This window comes from Protobothrops mucrosquamatus, unplaced genomic scaffold (genome assembly GCF_001527695.2).
Source record: "Protobothrops mucrosquamatus isolate PMUCROS unplaced genomic scaffold, P.Mucros_1.0 scaffold780, whole genome shotgun sequence".
Classification (NCBI taxonomy): Eukaryota; Metazoa; Chordata; class Lepidosauria; order Squamata; family Viperidae; genus Protobothrops; species Protobothrops mucrosquamatus.
In genome coordinates this window covers 95,534-108,151 of record NW_015387048.1, presented here as the reverse complement: position 1 = coordinate 108,151, position 12,618 = coordinate 95,534, and the positions used below count along the sequence as shown (strand labels likewise).

At 42.9% G+C, this 12,618-nt stretch overlaps 1 protein-coding gene across 1 annotated transcript in view; it reads left to right on the top strand.

Moving 5' to 3' along the window:
- Window positions 1–12,201, top strand: part of LOC107289892 (battenin-like) — a 14,599-nt gene extending 2,398 nt beyond the window's left edge. The window contains exons 3-9 of the mRNA XM_015818715.1: window positions 4,096–4,226; window positions 5,162–5,210; window positions 6,880–6,949; window positions 7,051–7,106; window positions 7,730–7,823; window positions 8,310–8,450; window positions 12,082–12,201. Coding sequence (XP_015674201.1) covers window positions 4,096–4,226; window positions 5,162–5,210; window positions 6,880–6,949; window positions 7,051–7,106; window positions 7,730–7,823; window positions 8,310–8,450; window positions 12,082–12,201 — 661 coding nt within the window. The remainder of the gene's footprint in view (window positions 1–4,095; window positions 4,227–5,161; window positions 5,211–6,879; window positions 6,950–7,050; window positions 7,107–7,729; window positions 7,824–8,309; window positions 8,451–12,081) is intronic.
- Window positions 12,202–12,618: the final 417 nt, after the last annotated feature.

The following is a 12,618-nucleotide window of genomic DNA, read 5'->3' as shown; positions in this document are numbered from 1 at the left end:
GAGAAAAGGTGGCGGAACTCAAACCTGGCCACGCCCTCATCAAACCCTAGGACCGCCCCTTTAGAGAACAGGAATGCAAGTAAAATTTGGGAGGGGCTATTTCCGGTGTGGGAGGGGCTATTTCCGGTGCGGCCGGCCCGGAAAAAGGTGCCGGAACGCGGTTCCGCCGCGTTCCGGCTGAAAAAAAGCCCTGGTTTTTATCATGGAAGAGCCCTTGAAGTCCGCTGTAAGGTTGTTGGAAGTATTGGGAAAATACGGAGAAGTAGCAGGTTTAAAGATCAATAAAGAAAAAACTAAAATGTTAGTTAAAAATATGATGAAACTACAGAACACTGAGCTAGTTGAGAAATTAAAACATTCAGATAACAAAGAAGGTGAGATATCTAGGGATTCAATTGACGGCGAGATGTGCTACACTTAAAGGAGATAATTATGATAAATTAGTTGATCAAATTAAAATGGATTTAGATAGTTGGAAAAATTTGTAGCTCTCTTTCATGGGAAGAATCGCAATAATAAAGATGAACGTACTGCCTAAATTACTTTTTTTTATTCCAATGTATACCAATTAGATTAGGAAAGGAGTTTTTCGGAAACTTAAATAAAACTATATCTAAATTTATTTGGCAAGGGAAAAAACTGAGAATCAAATTCAGACTTCTACAGGAATCGAAGGAAAGAGGTGGATTCGGCCTCCCAGATTGGGAAAAATATTATCAAGCAGCCACGCTTACTTGGGCGAAAGAGTGGATACATCTGAGAAATAGGAGATTATTAGCCTTAGAAGGCCACGATATGCAGACAGGGTGGCCAGTGAACTCCAGTTCTATCCCTTCTTCTAATAACTTTTTCCTCAATTTTAATTCTCCTCCTTCGTCCAAGATGTCTTTATAAGTGATCGCCTTTCCTGATTTCATAAAATTTGGATGTATGAATATCTCCAATGTGGATACCCAATTAAGGATTTTCATGTAATTACGTTTTTTAATTCTGACCCATACATCTAGTAGTGCCCGTCTGATGTAATGTTTCTGGAAGTACTGGTGAGCCTTGTGCTTTCCTTCCCAAAGAATTGTGTGCCACCCTGTCTGCATATCGTGGCCTTCTAAGGCTAATAATCTATTTCTCAGATGTATCCACTCTTTCGCCCAAGTAAGCGTGGCTGCTTGATAATATTTTTCCCAATCTGGGAGGGATAGAACTTGAATGGTGGGCGTACCTTCAAATTCAATCACGATATATGAAGGATAAAAAAGAATGTGGAATAAAATTAGAGCATACAGAATTAGATAAAATTTTATTAGGAACGGAGGAAAAAGAGATAAAAAGGATATATCAATATTTATTGGAATGGGATATGTTGGAAGAGCAAGTAAAAGACACAATGTTAATTTGGAGTAAAAATTTCGGGTATGGTATTGACTTAGATAATTGGCAGGATTTATGGGAAAGGAATAGGAAGCTCACACTAGCTACTGCGTACAAAGAAAATGTATACAAGATGTTTTATAGGTGGCACCTTCCCCCTGTGAGATTAGCCAAAATGGACAAAAAGACCTCACCGAAATGTTGGAAATGTAAAGAATCGCTAGGGACCTATTACCATATGTGGTGGGAATGTTCAAAAGCACAAAAAATTTGGCCTCTATTTTTCCCCAACCAATCATACAATTTGTTCCAGATTTTGTAGTAATCTGTTTCACTCTTATCCTTAAGTTCTAACGTCAACCTATCCATTTCAGCACAGGATAAAATCTTATTTATTACCTCTTCTTCTGAGGGTGTCTCACTGTCTTTCCATCTCTGTGCAAAGACTAATCTTGCTGCTGTTAGCAGGTGTAATAATAGGTATAAGGATCCTTTATTGTATCTATCTTTAGTGATACCCAGCAAAAAGAGTTCTGGTTTTAGCTCAATGTTCTGCATCAGTATTTCTTCTAACCACTGTTTTATTAAATGCCAAATTTTTTGTGCTTTTGAACATTCCCACCACATATGGTAATATGTAATGTTTCTGGAAGTACTGGTGAGCCTTGTGCTTTCCTTCCCAAAGAATTGCGTGCCACCCTGTCTGCATATCGTGGCTGTTCTGTCCTGGGCCTGTTGAGGAAACTCAGCAGGCCCAGAAAGGTTGCAAATGGTCCCAGGCATTGTAAAAGCTGCCCGGGACCAGACAGAGCGGCGCCAGCCTTGTGCGCATGCGCAAGGCGCGAAAACACTGTGTTCCGATTGGTTAGCACTATCTGGGTTCCTCACCCTATAAAAGACCTGCAAGCCTTTTGCTCTTTGCTTGGAGTTGGAGAAGGAGAATAAAGAGCTATTGTTTTCCACCATGCGTCTTCATCAATTGCTTGCGAACCAAAAACACAACACTGGCGACGAAGGTGGGATTCTTTGCAAGCTTAAGAAATGAAGGACTTACCCAGGAAGTCCTGACGAGGGAAGATGGCGTCTGCATCAGCGTCCCATTCCGCCAGTACAGCGTCGCTGGGGAGTGAGCTCGGCTACAGGACCCTTTCCGAAACATCAGCTTGTAGAGGAAACGATTGGTGAAGGTTGTAAACTTTACGATGTCGAAGATTGGCCACTTAACTGATTTCGATGTCTCCCACCCAGAGAGATGGAATTCCTACATAGCATGGGTGGAGAATTACTTTACAGTAAATCAGATAAGAGAAGACGGCCTGAAGGCAGCAACTCTTTTGTGTGCCTGTGGACAAGAAGCTTTTGACATCGCAGAAAATCTGGTGGCCCCGGCACCTCTCGAGTCAGTAACTGCCTCGGTTCAAATGCATGATCTCACCCCGTTCATATCACCATGGTGATGTAGGGAAATACCCCAGGCTGGTACATGATTTCACCTGGTTCACATGATCTCACCTCGTTCACATCAACAGGATATAGCAGAAAACTGCCCTGGTTGGTGCCCCTGGCTGAGATATTCTTAAGGATTGACAAGGAGAATCTACCAATAAAAATGCCATTGCTGTGCTGTTGTTATGTTACTTTATGGTGCTTGGAAAACTGTATAAGAGAATAAACACTGTGAAGGCAGTAAGATCATTTCTGCACCCTGCAATGACTGGTCTCTGATTCCGTCAGAGTCTGTCATAAAATTGAATTATTATAAAGAAAACTTATTTTAAGAAGAAATAGAAAAGCATATCACTTTGTTGTAGTGATCATCTTTGTTTGTGAAGATGCTATTTTCTTTTGAATTTGAATATTTTTCAGTCCTTCTCCATCCCCTCAACTACGTGTGTTTTAACTATTCCTAAGATTGTAGAACTTTAAGTAGTCTGTCTAATTTATACTTCACACCATAGTTGAGGATTGGACATCCTGCAAGGCTTGCGGTTCTTAGATCAGTGTTTCTCAATCTTGGCCACTTAAAGATATGTGAACTTCAATTCCCAGAATTCTCCAGCCAGCCCTCTCAAGACTGTGGCATCCATTTTCAAGGAAGAGTAAGGGGAGAGGGGCTTAATAACTGTGTTAATTATTCTAACCCAGGGGTGTCAAACTACGGGCCGGATGCATCATAGCGAAACCACGCCCACCCCATTGCCAGCAGTGGCAAAAAAGTCACGATACATCGCGACATGTCACGTGACGTTGCGAGTTTGACACCCCTGTTCTAACCCATACCTAGGCTATCCCAGAAAATCCTTCCCTTAATTCCACTATTGTTGCCTTTTTAAAAAAATTGTTTGTTTGTCTGTCTGTCTGTCTGTCTGTCTGTCTGTCTGTCTGTCTGTCTGTCTGTCTGTCTGTCTGTCTGTCTGTCTGTCTGTCTGTCTGTCTGTCTGTCTGTCTATCATGTTCCTCGCTCTTGAGGAGGGGCTGTGGGCAGTGTTTGGTTTTTAAACATTTGTTTTTTTTAAAAGTGACATCAGTCACAAAAAGGATCCTTCTCATTGCTTTAGCTGATGAGGATCATAATGAGAAGGGAATAATCGGATGAAATCCTAAGTAACGTGTCCTTGCTAGCCAGAAGCAAGCTATGGCTTATTTGGGGGATAATAACTGTAACATCAAGGTGGGCGGGAACTTGTTATGGCTCTTGACTGTCTCCCTGTTTCTCCACTTCCATAGCTATTGCTTCCTGCTGGCTCCCCCTCCTCAAGCCCCTCGCTGTGGCTGGGGGGTCTGCAAGCCAAAATTGTCACGTGCCTCTTCTGTGATTCATCAGCCTCTTCTCGGGGAGAAATTGACACTCCCTCAAAGTAAGTGACTTTTGTGTGAATGCCTCCCATGACCTCAAAAGAGGGAAGCGTGATCCATAATGCATGTTCTTCTGAAATCTTTCCTCTCTGAAAAATGCTCCTGCTACATCCTTAACTGTGATGCCCTCTGCTCAGGCCAAAGGCAAGGAACAATTTTATCATAAATCTTGTCATCTTTTCTATTAAGTACGGGCAGACTGCATGCATCCACACTGTGAAGCCTCTTTTGAAACTCCTGCCCGGTGCCCCCAATATTTGGAGAGGAGTAGTAGGTTTTAAGGCACAACATTGGGGTGGGTGGGTACTAAACCTTTGTTGCTTAGGACAACTATTTCTTTCCTTAAAGCTCCCATGTTCCAAATCAAACCAAACACAGTTAGTCCTCAAATTGCAACCCTAATGGAGCCTGCCCATCACAGTTGTAACTTGTGATGGTTGTAAAATGGGTCAGTCATGTGACCAACCCAATTTTCGGGGGGGGGGGGTGTTGCAGCAGTTGTTAAGTGAATCAGTTTGGTTGTTAAGCAAACATAGTCATTAAGCAAATCAGTGGTATGAGATGGATGCGGTTTTGCTGAAATCTGGAAGAAAATGATGTTTTTTGACAAAACCATCGTAAAATGCAGTCACATGACTGTGGGATGCTGCAACCTGGTTGCCAAGCACCCAAAATGCGGTCACATCACTGAGGAGCCTTGAACATCAGAACTTCAAATTCAGATCATAAGTTTCCCCCAAGCAGGTCTGTCAGAATTTCAGTCGCTAAGCAATCAGTCATAGCTCGAGGACTATCTCCATTTTCCACAACCACTCAGTTGACATCAGGGCACACTTTGACTGTGTGCTTCCCCCCAGCTTTGTGTGTTTCTGCAACACTTCTCAGAGGAAAATACAATGCCATTCTTATAATTTCAATTGTTGTCTCCCTCCTCCAGTGACACAAAAACCTCAGCTCACCTTGCAGGAAAAAGAAGAGGTGGTCAAGGTAAGAAGCCTGCTCAGAGAAGGTGGGAAGAACTTTTTGAGCTGTGCAAGTGTAAAAGTGCTCTTTTTGGTGGTTCAGTGGGGATCAATGTTGAGTGTGCCTAAGGAAGAGTTGATAACCTGTGGCGAATTTAGGTTTTCTCGTAAGAATATTGTGTAGCTATTTAATCTTTTCTTAATAGATTTTCTCTGGAAAGGGGTGAATTAAAAACATGGCAGCAAAAGACAAGAAGAAAGAATATTACCTAGATCCCTTTTGTAAATATTAGTGAATAAGGTAGGGTAATAAAAACCTAGAAGTATCTTAATTTTGAAAAAGGGGATTAAAAAAAGAGGGAGGCCTGTGAACCTAAAAGTGAAATGTTTCCCAGATATTCTATCTCCTGTTGGACTAAGAGAAGAGAGACTCAAGTTTTACTTCTCTCTCTGTCATGGAAACTCCTTGAGTGAATTTGGGTCACTTGTTTTCTCCCAGCTCAACTTACTCATTAGCATGTTATTGTGAGGAAAAATAGGAGGAACACCATGTATTCCCCTTTTAATCCTGAACAAAAAAAAACAATATACATTTAATAATAAATAGAGACTGGATCAAAACACATTTTGGGGACAGTAGGTGGACAATACACAAATAATTAACTTCTACTGGAAATCAACTATAAATACAACTCTTTCCTTTCAAACTCATGTTTTTTCAATGGTACATTTTATTTAAACATTTCCCTATATTTCTGTCATCAAAAATACTTAAGCTGTGATGCTTTATTATCGTTTATAGTTGCAACCTTCTGTGATAACATAGGCTGCAACATTCTGTGCATGTGTATCATGCATATTGTAACCTTTGTGCACGCAAGGCCGAGTTCACAACAAAAATGAATTATGTACTTTACTAAGATGATGACTCTGAACTACATCTGCTTCTATGAACCCAGATTTGGGTGCTATACAAATTTAATACATCATCATCTCAGCCTTCTCCATGGACTGTATCACATGAATATATACTCCCTGGAACTTCAAATAATCCATGTAATTAGGTACTTTAAGATAGAGGAAATCCTCAACTTACAACCATTCATTTAGTGACCATACAAAGTTACAGTGGCACTGAAAAAGTGACTTATGCCCAATTTTCTCACTTATGACCGTTGCAACATCCCAGTGGTCACATGATCAGAATTCAAACGCTTGCAAGTAACATGTATTTATGATGTTGCAATGTCCTGGGGTCATGTGATCATCTTTTGTGAAGTTCTGACAAGAAACATCAATGGCGAAACCAGATTCCCTTAACAACCATGTTGCTAGCTTAACAACTGCAGTGATTCACTTAACAACTGTGGCAAGAAAGGTCATAAAAGGTGGCAAAATTTCCTTGATAATTGTCTTGCTTAACAATGGAAATTTGGGGCTCAGTTGTGGTGGTAAGTTGAGGACTTCCTGTACTTTTTGGCTTTAATTTTGTAATGCTTTAATTTATAAGAATTTTCAGAAGCCATTCTTATGTTATCTGCGTGTTATTTATATATAAACATTCACAGATAATATGATGTTTTCAACTTATGATTAGGTAGATGATGGTGTTACTTGTAGGAAGAAGGGCCTGATGGTTTCTTAAATCAATTTGGCTGTTCACACAATGAACTCATTCGCTTTGTCTCTTTCGGGGTCTTTTGAAATACCTCATCCCCTTGTCTGTGGTGTATTTTGCTGAATACTTCATCAATCAGGGGCTGGTAAGCGTAATGGGTAAGTTATTCCTTTATCGGAGGTGGTGTGGATTCATTTTTTAGCTCTTCCTTTTTTAACATTTACTCTCTGTATTGTTCTTTCCCAGTTTGAATTGTTGTACTTTCGAAACACAACTTTAAATCACCCCCAACAATATCGCTGGTAAGTGGGAAGGTGCTTGGCGCTTTCCAGATGTTAAGACTCTAAACCCCATGTCTGAATGTTACTTAATGGGGGGAAAAATGAATTGTTAGTTGAGTGAGAAAGGTTGGTAGGCTAGAAAAAAGATACAGGTAATCCTCGACTTACAAACATTTGTTGAGCAACTGTTTGAAGTGACAACAGCATCGAGAAAAGTCAGTCCTTGCACTTCACAACTGTTGCCACATCTCCATGGTCACCGGATCAAAATTTGATCACTTGGCAACCAGCATATATTTGTGATTGTTGCAGCATCTCAGGGTTATGTGATCGCCCTTGGCAACCTTCCCAGCCAGCTTCTGACGAACAAAGTCAATGGGGAAAGCTGGATTTGCTTAACAGCTGCATGCTTCACTTAACAACTGCAGTTATTTGTTTAACAACTGTGGCAAAAATCATTTGTAAACTCCGGTGTAACTCATTTAACAGTCGCTTTGCCTAGCATCAGAAATTCTGCTCCCAGTTGTGGTCATAAGTCTAGAGAATATTTTTTTTATATTTACAGTTAGTATGTTCATATATAGCAGTAACAATATAACCATCCATATTGTGGCTTGAGCCAAATTCCTACTGTCTTTCTGCAGGTATCAGATGCTGTATCAGGCAGGGGTTTTTATTTCCTGTTCCTCTGCCAGCTGTATACGAATCCGAAAGATATGGCTTCTGGCTATATTGCAGGTAAAAATTTCCCTCACCAACATTTCCCCTTCTTCTCCATTGAATGATTCCTTCTCATCCGCTTAAAACAGATCCTCTCTTGACTGTTACATTTATTCCGCTCCTCCCACTTGCTTTGTATTTATGTATCAGAATTATTTATATTTTGCCTACTTTCATAGGCTGAAGGAGGTTTGCATCAGGCAAACAAAAAAATAACAAAATCTGACTACCGTAAACAATTCGACGTTCTGTTAACATCATAAAATACTTGTAAAAATCAGCCAAGAGGGATTCATCAGGAGCCTAAGCTGCTACTATCTGCGAAAGATGCTTGATTTTAAAAACCTGAGAACAAGGACTGATTAAGAACAGAAAAGAAGCCAGTGAGCCTCTATTTGAATAATCTGTGACCTGCCACCCTTTAAACTATTTCTTGTCTATGATTTGGCTTCCAGACAATTGCTACTGTTTTACCAGGCTAATTTTCTTCTGTTCTCCCTCAAGTGCCTGAATATGGTGTTTCTCCTGTTTGCCGTGCGCTACCTGTTTCTACCCAGCATCCATGTGGTTTTCGTGCTGATATTGTATGAGGGATTGCTGGGAGGAGCTGGCTATGTGAACACTTTCCATTGTGTCAGCGAAGAGGTGAGTTTGAGGGGAGAAGCAAGAGGAAGAGGTGGGATTGGAAAGATGGAAGAACAGTCATATGTTGGGTGGATAGAGGAGAGCATCATCTCACGCTTCAATGTGTAGAACTAATATAAACATTCTATGACACTGCATTGCCCTTTTTTCATAATCCTTGACATCCTGCTGGCCATAATACCTTAAAACTGGCCAGAGAGTTTCCACATCACCCCACCCCATTTTAAGTAGGAAACACATCAGAATTGTAGCATAGGCTCTAAATATAGCCTTTTAAAAGCTTTCAAAGCAACTTCCCAGATCTAGTCTGTTTTGTAGGGGCCTTTTCACCAGCTGGTCAAAAAACCATAAGTTGTGGCCCTTTACCAGAAGGTTACCCACACCTGGAATAAAAGATGGGATCATTACAAGAATTTGCAGGGTTTCTCTGCAAACAAACTCAGTGGTCCTCTTTAACCAGTATAGGATAAAACAAGCATTTTCATTACTTGTTTTGCAAATGGGGAGAACTGGGCATTTCAGCCAGGGGACAATCTTCAAGTTGGAAGGAACAGTTAATTTCTTTGGAGACTTGGATATTTGGATACCCAACTTCTGCTTCAATACTTTCAATGAACCTAATTCATCCAGCAATCACTTGTGCAAAATACTAGCATCTGTGGTTGGCTTCATATAGACCAGTGGTTCTCAACCTTCCTAATGCCGCGACCCTTTAATACAGCTCCTCATGTTGTGGTGACCCCCAACCATAAAATTATTTTTGTTGCTACTTCATAACTGTAATTTTGCTACTGTTATGAATCATAATGTAAATATCTGATATGCAGGATGTATTTTCATTGTTACAAATTGAACATAATTAAAGCATAGTGATTAATCACAAAAACAAACTGGGTTTGAAGATAAGCAGTAAGATGGAAAGAAAATTAAGCAATGAAACTGAGAGTTCCTGGATTAGAATTTATTACACCATCACATTAAAAATAAAAGTATTTCCAATCTTGTTGGAAAAACAGTGGATTCACTCCTACTGATAATATTATTTAGATCAGGGCTTTTCAACCTTTTCACCGATTGTACCACTTTTAGAATATGGCAACATTCGAGTACCACAAGTCACCTAGCGAGGTGTCAAAAACTTGACACCCCCCCCCCCCCAAAAATGGAAAAAAGTGATAAAGTACAGGTAGTCCTTGACTTACAACAGTTTGCTTAGTGACTGTTCAAAGTTACAACGGCACTGAAAAAAGTGACTTCTGACCATTTTTCACAGTTATGACCGTTGCAACATCCCCAGGGTCATGTGATGCTTGGCAACTGATTCATATTTATTATGGTCACATTGTTCCAGGATCATATGATCACCTTTTGCAACCTTCTGACAAGCAAAGTCAGTTGGGAAACCAGATTCACTTAACAACCATGTTACTAATTTAATCTCTCTCTTCCTCTTTCTCTCTCCCTCTTTCTTTCTCTCTCTCCCTCTCTCTTTCTCTCTCCCTCTCTCTCCCTTTCTCTCCCCTTCTATTTCTCTCTCCTTCTCTCTCTCTCTCCCTCTCTCTCTTTCTTTCTCTCTCTCCCCCTTTCTCTCCCTTTCTCTCTCCCTCATTCTTTCTCTCTCTATCTCTTTCTTTTTCTCTCTCCCTCTCTCCCTTTCTCTCTCTCCCTCTCTCCCTCTTTCTCTCTCCCTCTCTCTATTTCTCTCTCCCTCTCTCCCTTTCTTTCTCTCTCTTTCTCTCTCTCCCTTTCTCTCTCTCCCTTTCTGTCTCCCTCTCTGTCTTCCTCTCTCATTCTCTCTCTCCCTATCTCTCCCTCCCTCTCTTTCTCTCTCTCCCTCTCTCCCTTTCTTTCTCTCTCTCCCTCTTTCTTTCCCTCTTTCTCTCTCCCTCTCTGTATTTCTCTCTCCCTCTCTTCCTCTCTTTCTTTCTCCTTTTGTCTTTCTCTCCCTCCCTCTCTCCCTTTCTCTCTCTCCCTCTCTATTTCTCTCTCCCTCTCTTTCTCCCTCTTTCTCTTTCTCCCTCCCTCTCTTCCTCCTTCCCTTCCTCCCTCCCTCCCTCTCTCTCTCTCTCCGATTGGGGATCGATTTGGAGGCGTGGAGGGGAGGGGAGCGGCCGAGGGCTGCCCGTGTGACTTTGAAGTGGCCACCTTTGGAAGTACCAAGGCTGCTCCAGCCAGGCTCGAGCCGGGGAGAGTGGGCAATGGGAGAGGAGTGGGTCGATCACCTTACCGGCAGCCAGGACTCCGGTGCGCCTTCCCGGCTAGCGGGGCCTACAGTATCAGGAGCCCCACGAGGGGGCAAGCTGGCATGAAGAGCCAAACCCTTTCTGCAAGGGAGGGACGCGTTGAGGGAGCCAGCCAATCATGGGACGTAGATTCTGATGGACAACTGGCCTGAGCCAATGAGGCGCCAGAGGACTGGGAGCCATAGTTGAAGGCTGAAACGCCTTCAGCTGTAACTGCTCGCACGTGTTTGTGTGTGTGTGAGTGCGCTGGCCCGGATCAATGTTGCTTTCCAGGTGATAGGCGCTTCTTCAGGGCTCAGCAGATGCACCGGGATCAATGCCGCTTTCCAGGAGATTGGTGCTTCTTCGGGGCTCAGGAGAAGCACCAGGATCAGCTCCGGAAGAAGCGCCAATCAGGCAGAAAGGGGCGCTGATCCTGGCGCTTCCCCTGAGCTCTCCCGGCCTCGGAGAAGCGCTGATCAGGCGGAAAGGGGCCGAGCTCTCCCGGCCTCAGAGAAGCACCGATCAGGCAGAAAGGGGCGCTGATCCTGGCGCTTCCCCTGAGCTCTCCCGGCCTCGGAGAAGCGCCGATCAGGCGGAAAGGGGCCGAGCTCTCCCGGCCTCGGAGAAGCACCGATCAGGCAGAAAGGGGTGCTGATCCTGGCGCTTCCCATGAGCCTTGCCAGCGGGACGCGGGCCTCTCGGTGTCGTACGGTTTTCAACGTTTCGCTCGAAGCAGGGATGGAAAAAGAGAGAAGAGCCCCGCTTGTCACGAACTGAGAGCAGACGGTTATTGGCGTCACGGCTCAAGGCGCGTGACGAGGGAAAGAATATGATTAACACCATGCGCGCGCGCACACACACACACACACAGCGCTTGTCTTCCACCACATTTTATTCACGTCAATCTTTTTTTTTCTTCGTAATATTGGGAGTTGAAAATAGCGACTCTACACAAATGCACACACAAACACGCAGGCGGGCACGCCACCTCTCCTCATTCAGTTCCTTTCCTTGGCTCGTCCACTGCACGTTCCTGAGGCGGCGGCGGCAGCTTTGGCAGTGTCTCGGTTCCTAAGACCATCGGAAATATGTGTTTTCCGATGATCTTAGGCGACCCCTGTGAAAGGGTCGTTCGACCCCCAAAGGGGTCGTGACCCACAGGTTGAGAACCGCTGATATAGACTAAGCCATGGCTGGTTAAAAATAGAGTTCCTAAGCTGCAGTGGCCTGGTTCACATCTTATACTAAACCCTAGTCAAACACACCATATAAGAACAGTAATCTGCCACATGTAAAACAGCCATAAGTAAGCTGTGTACAGTATTGCACTTTGGAGGGAGAACAGAAACCCACATCCAATGTCACAGCAGAGAAATATGATTTTTTTTCTCTTTTCCTCCATGCAGAGCAAGCCGGAACATCGAGAATTTGCCATGGGAGTAGCTTGCATAGCTGACACTTTGGGCATCTCACTCTCAGGAGCCATTGTTATCTCTGTCCACAACTATTTCTGTCACCTTCCTTGAAGTCTGTTTTCCAGAAGGATCAACAGATGTCTTGGCACACTATACCTTTGTTCTCGAGTGGACTGATACCCATTCATAAGGAGGGGAAACTCCTGGGTGTATTACTAGTATTGGCTGACCTCCAAGCGCAAGAAGAAAGGCGCATCAGAAGCTGCTAGGGATTTATCCTCTTGGCTTAATTTCCTGAACATTTTGATTTAGGAAATTATATGGTTTTAACTGAGTACAGCTGAGGTCCCCCCCCTTCTCATTATATAGGATTTGGCAGGGTTAAAGGAAGAAAAGACACTTGCTGTTGGAAGGGATCATCCAACTTATAAAGTTCTCAAAGGTGTGTAAGGTTTTCCACTTAGCCTCACAATTGCCCCAGCGTTACTCAGGAATTTAAAAGAGCCAAAGAAACTCCTGAGATGAGGT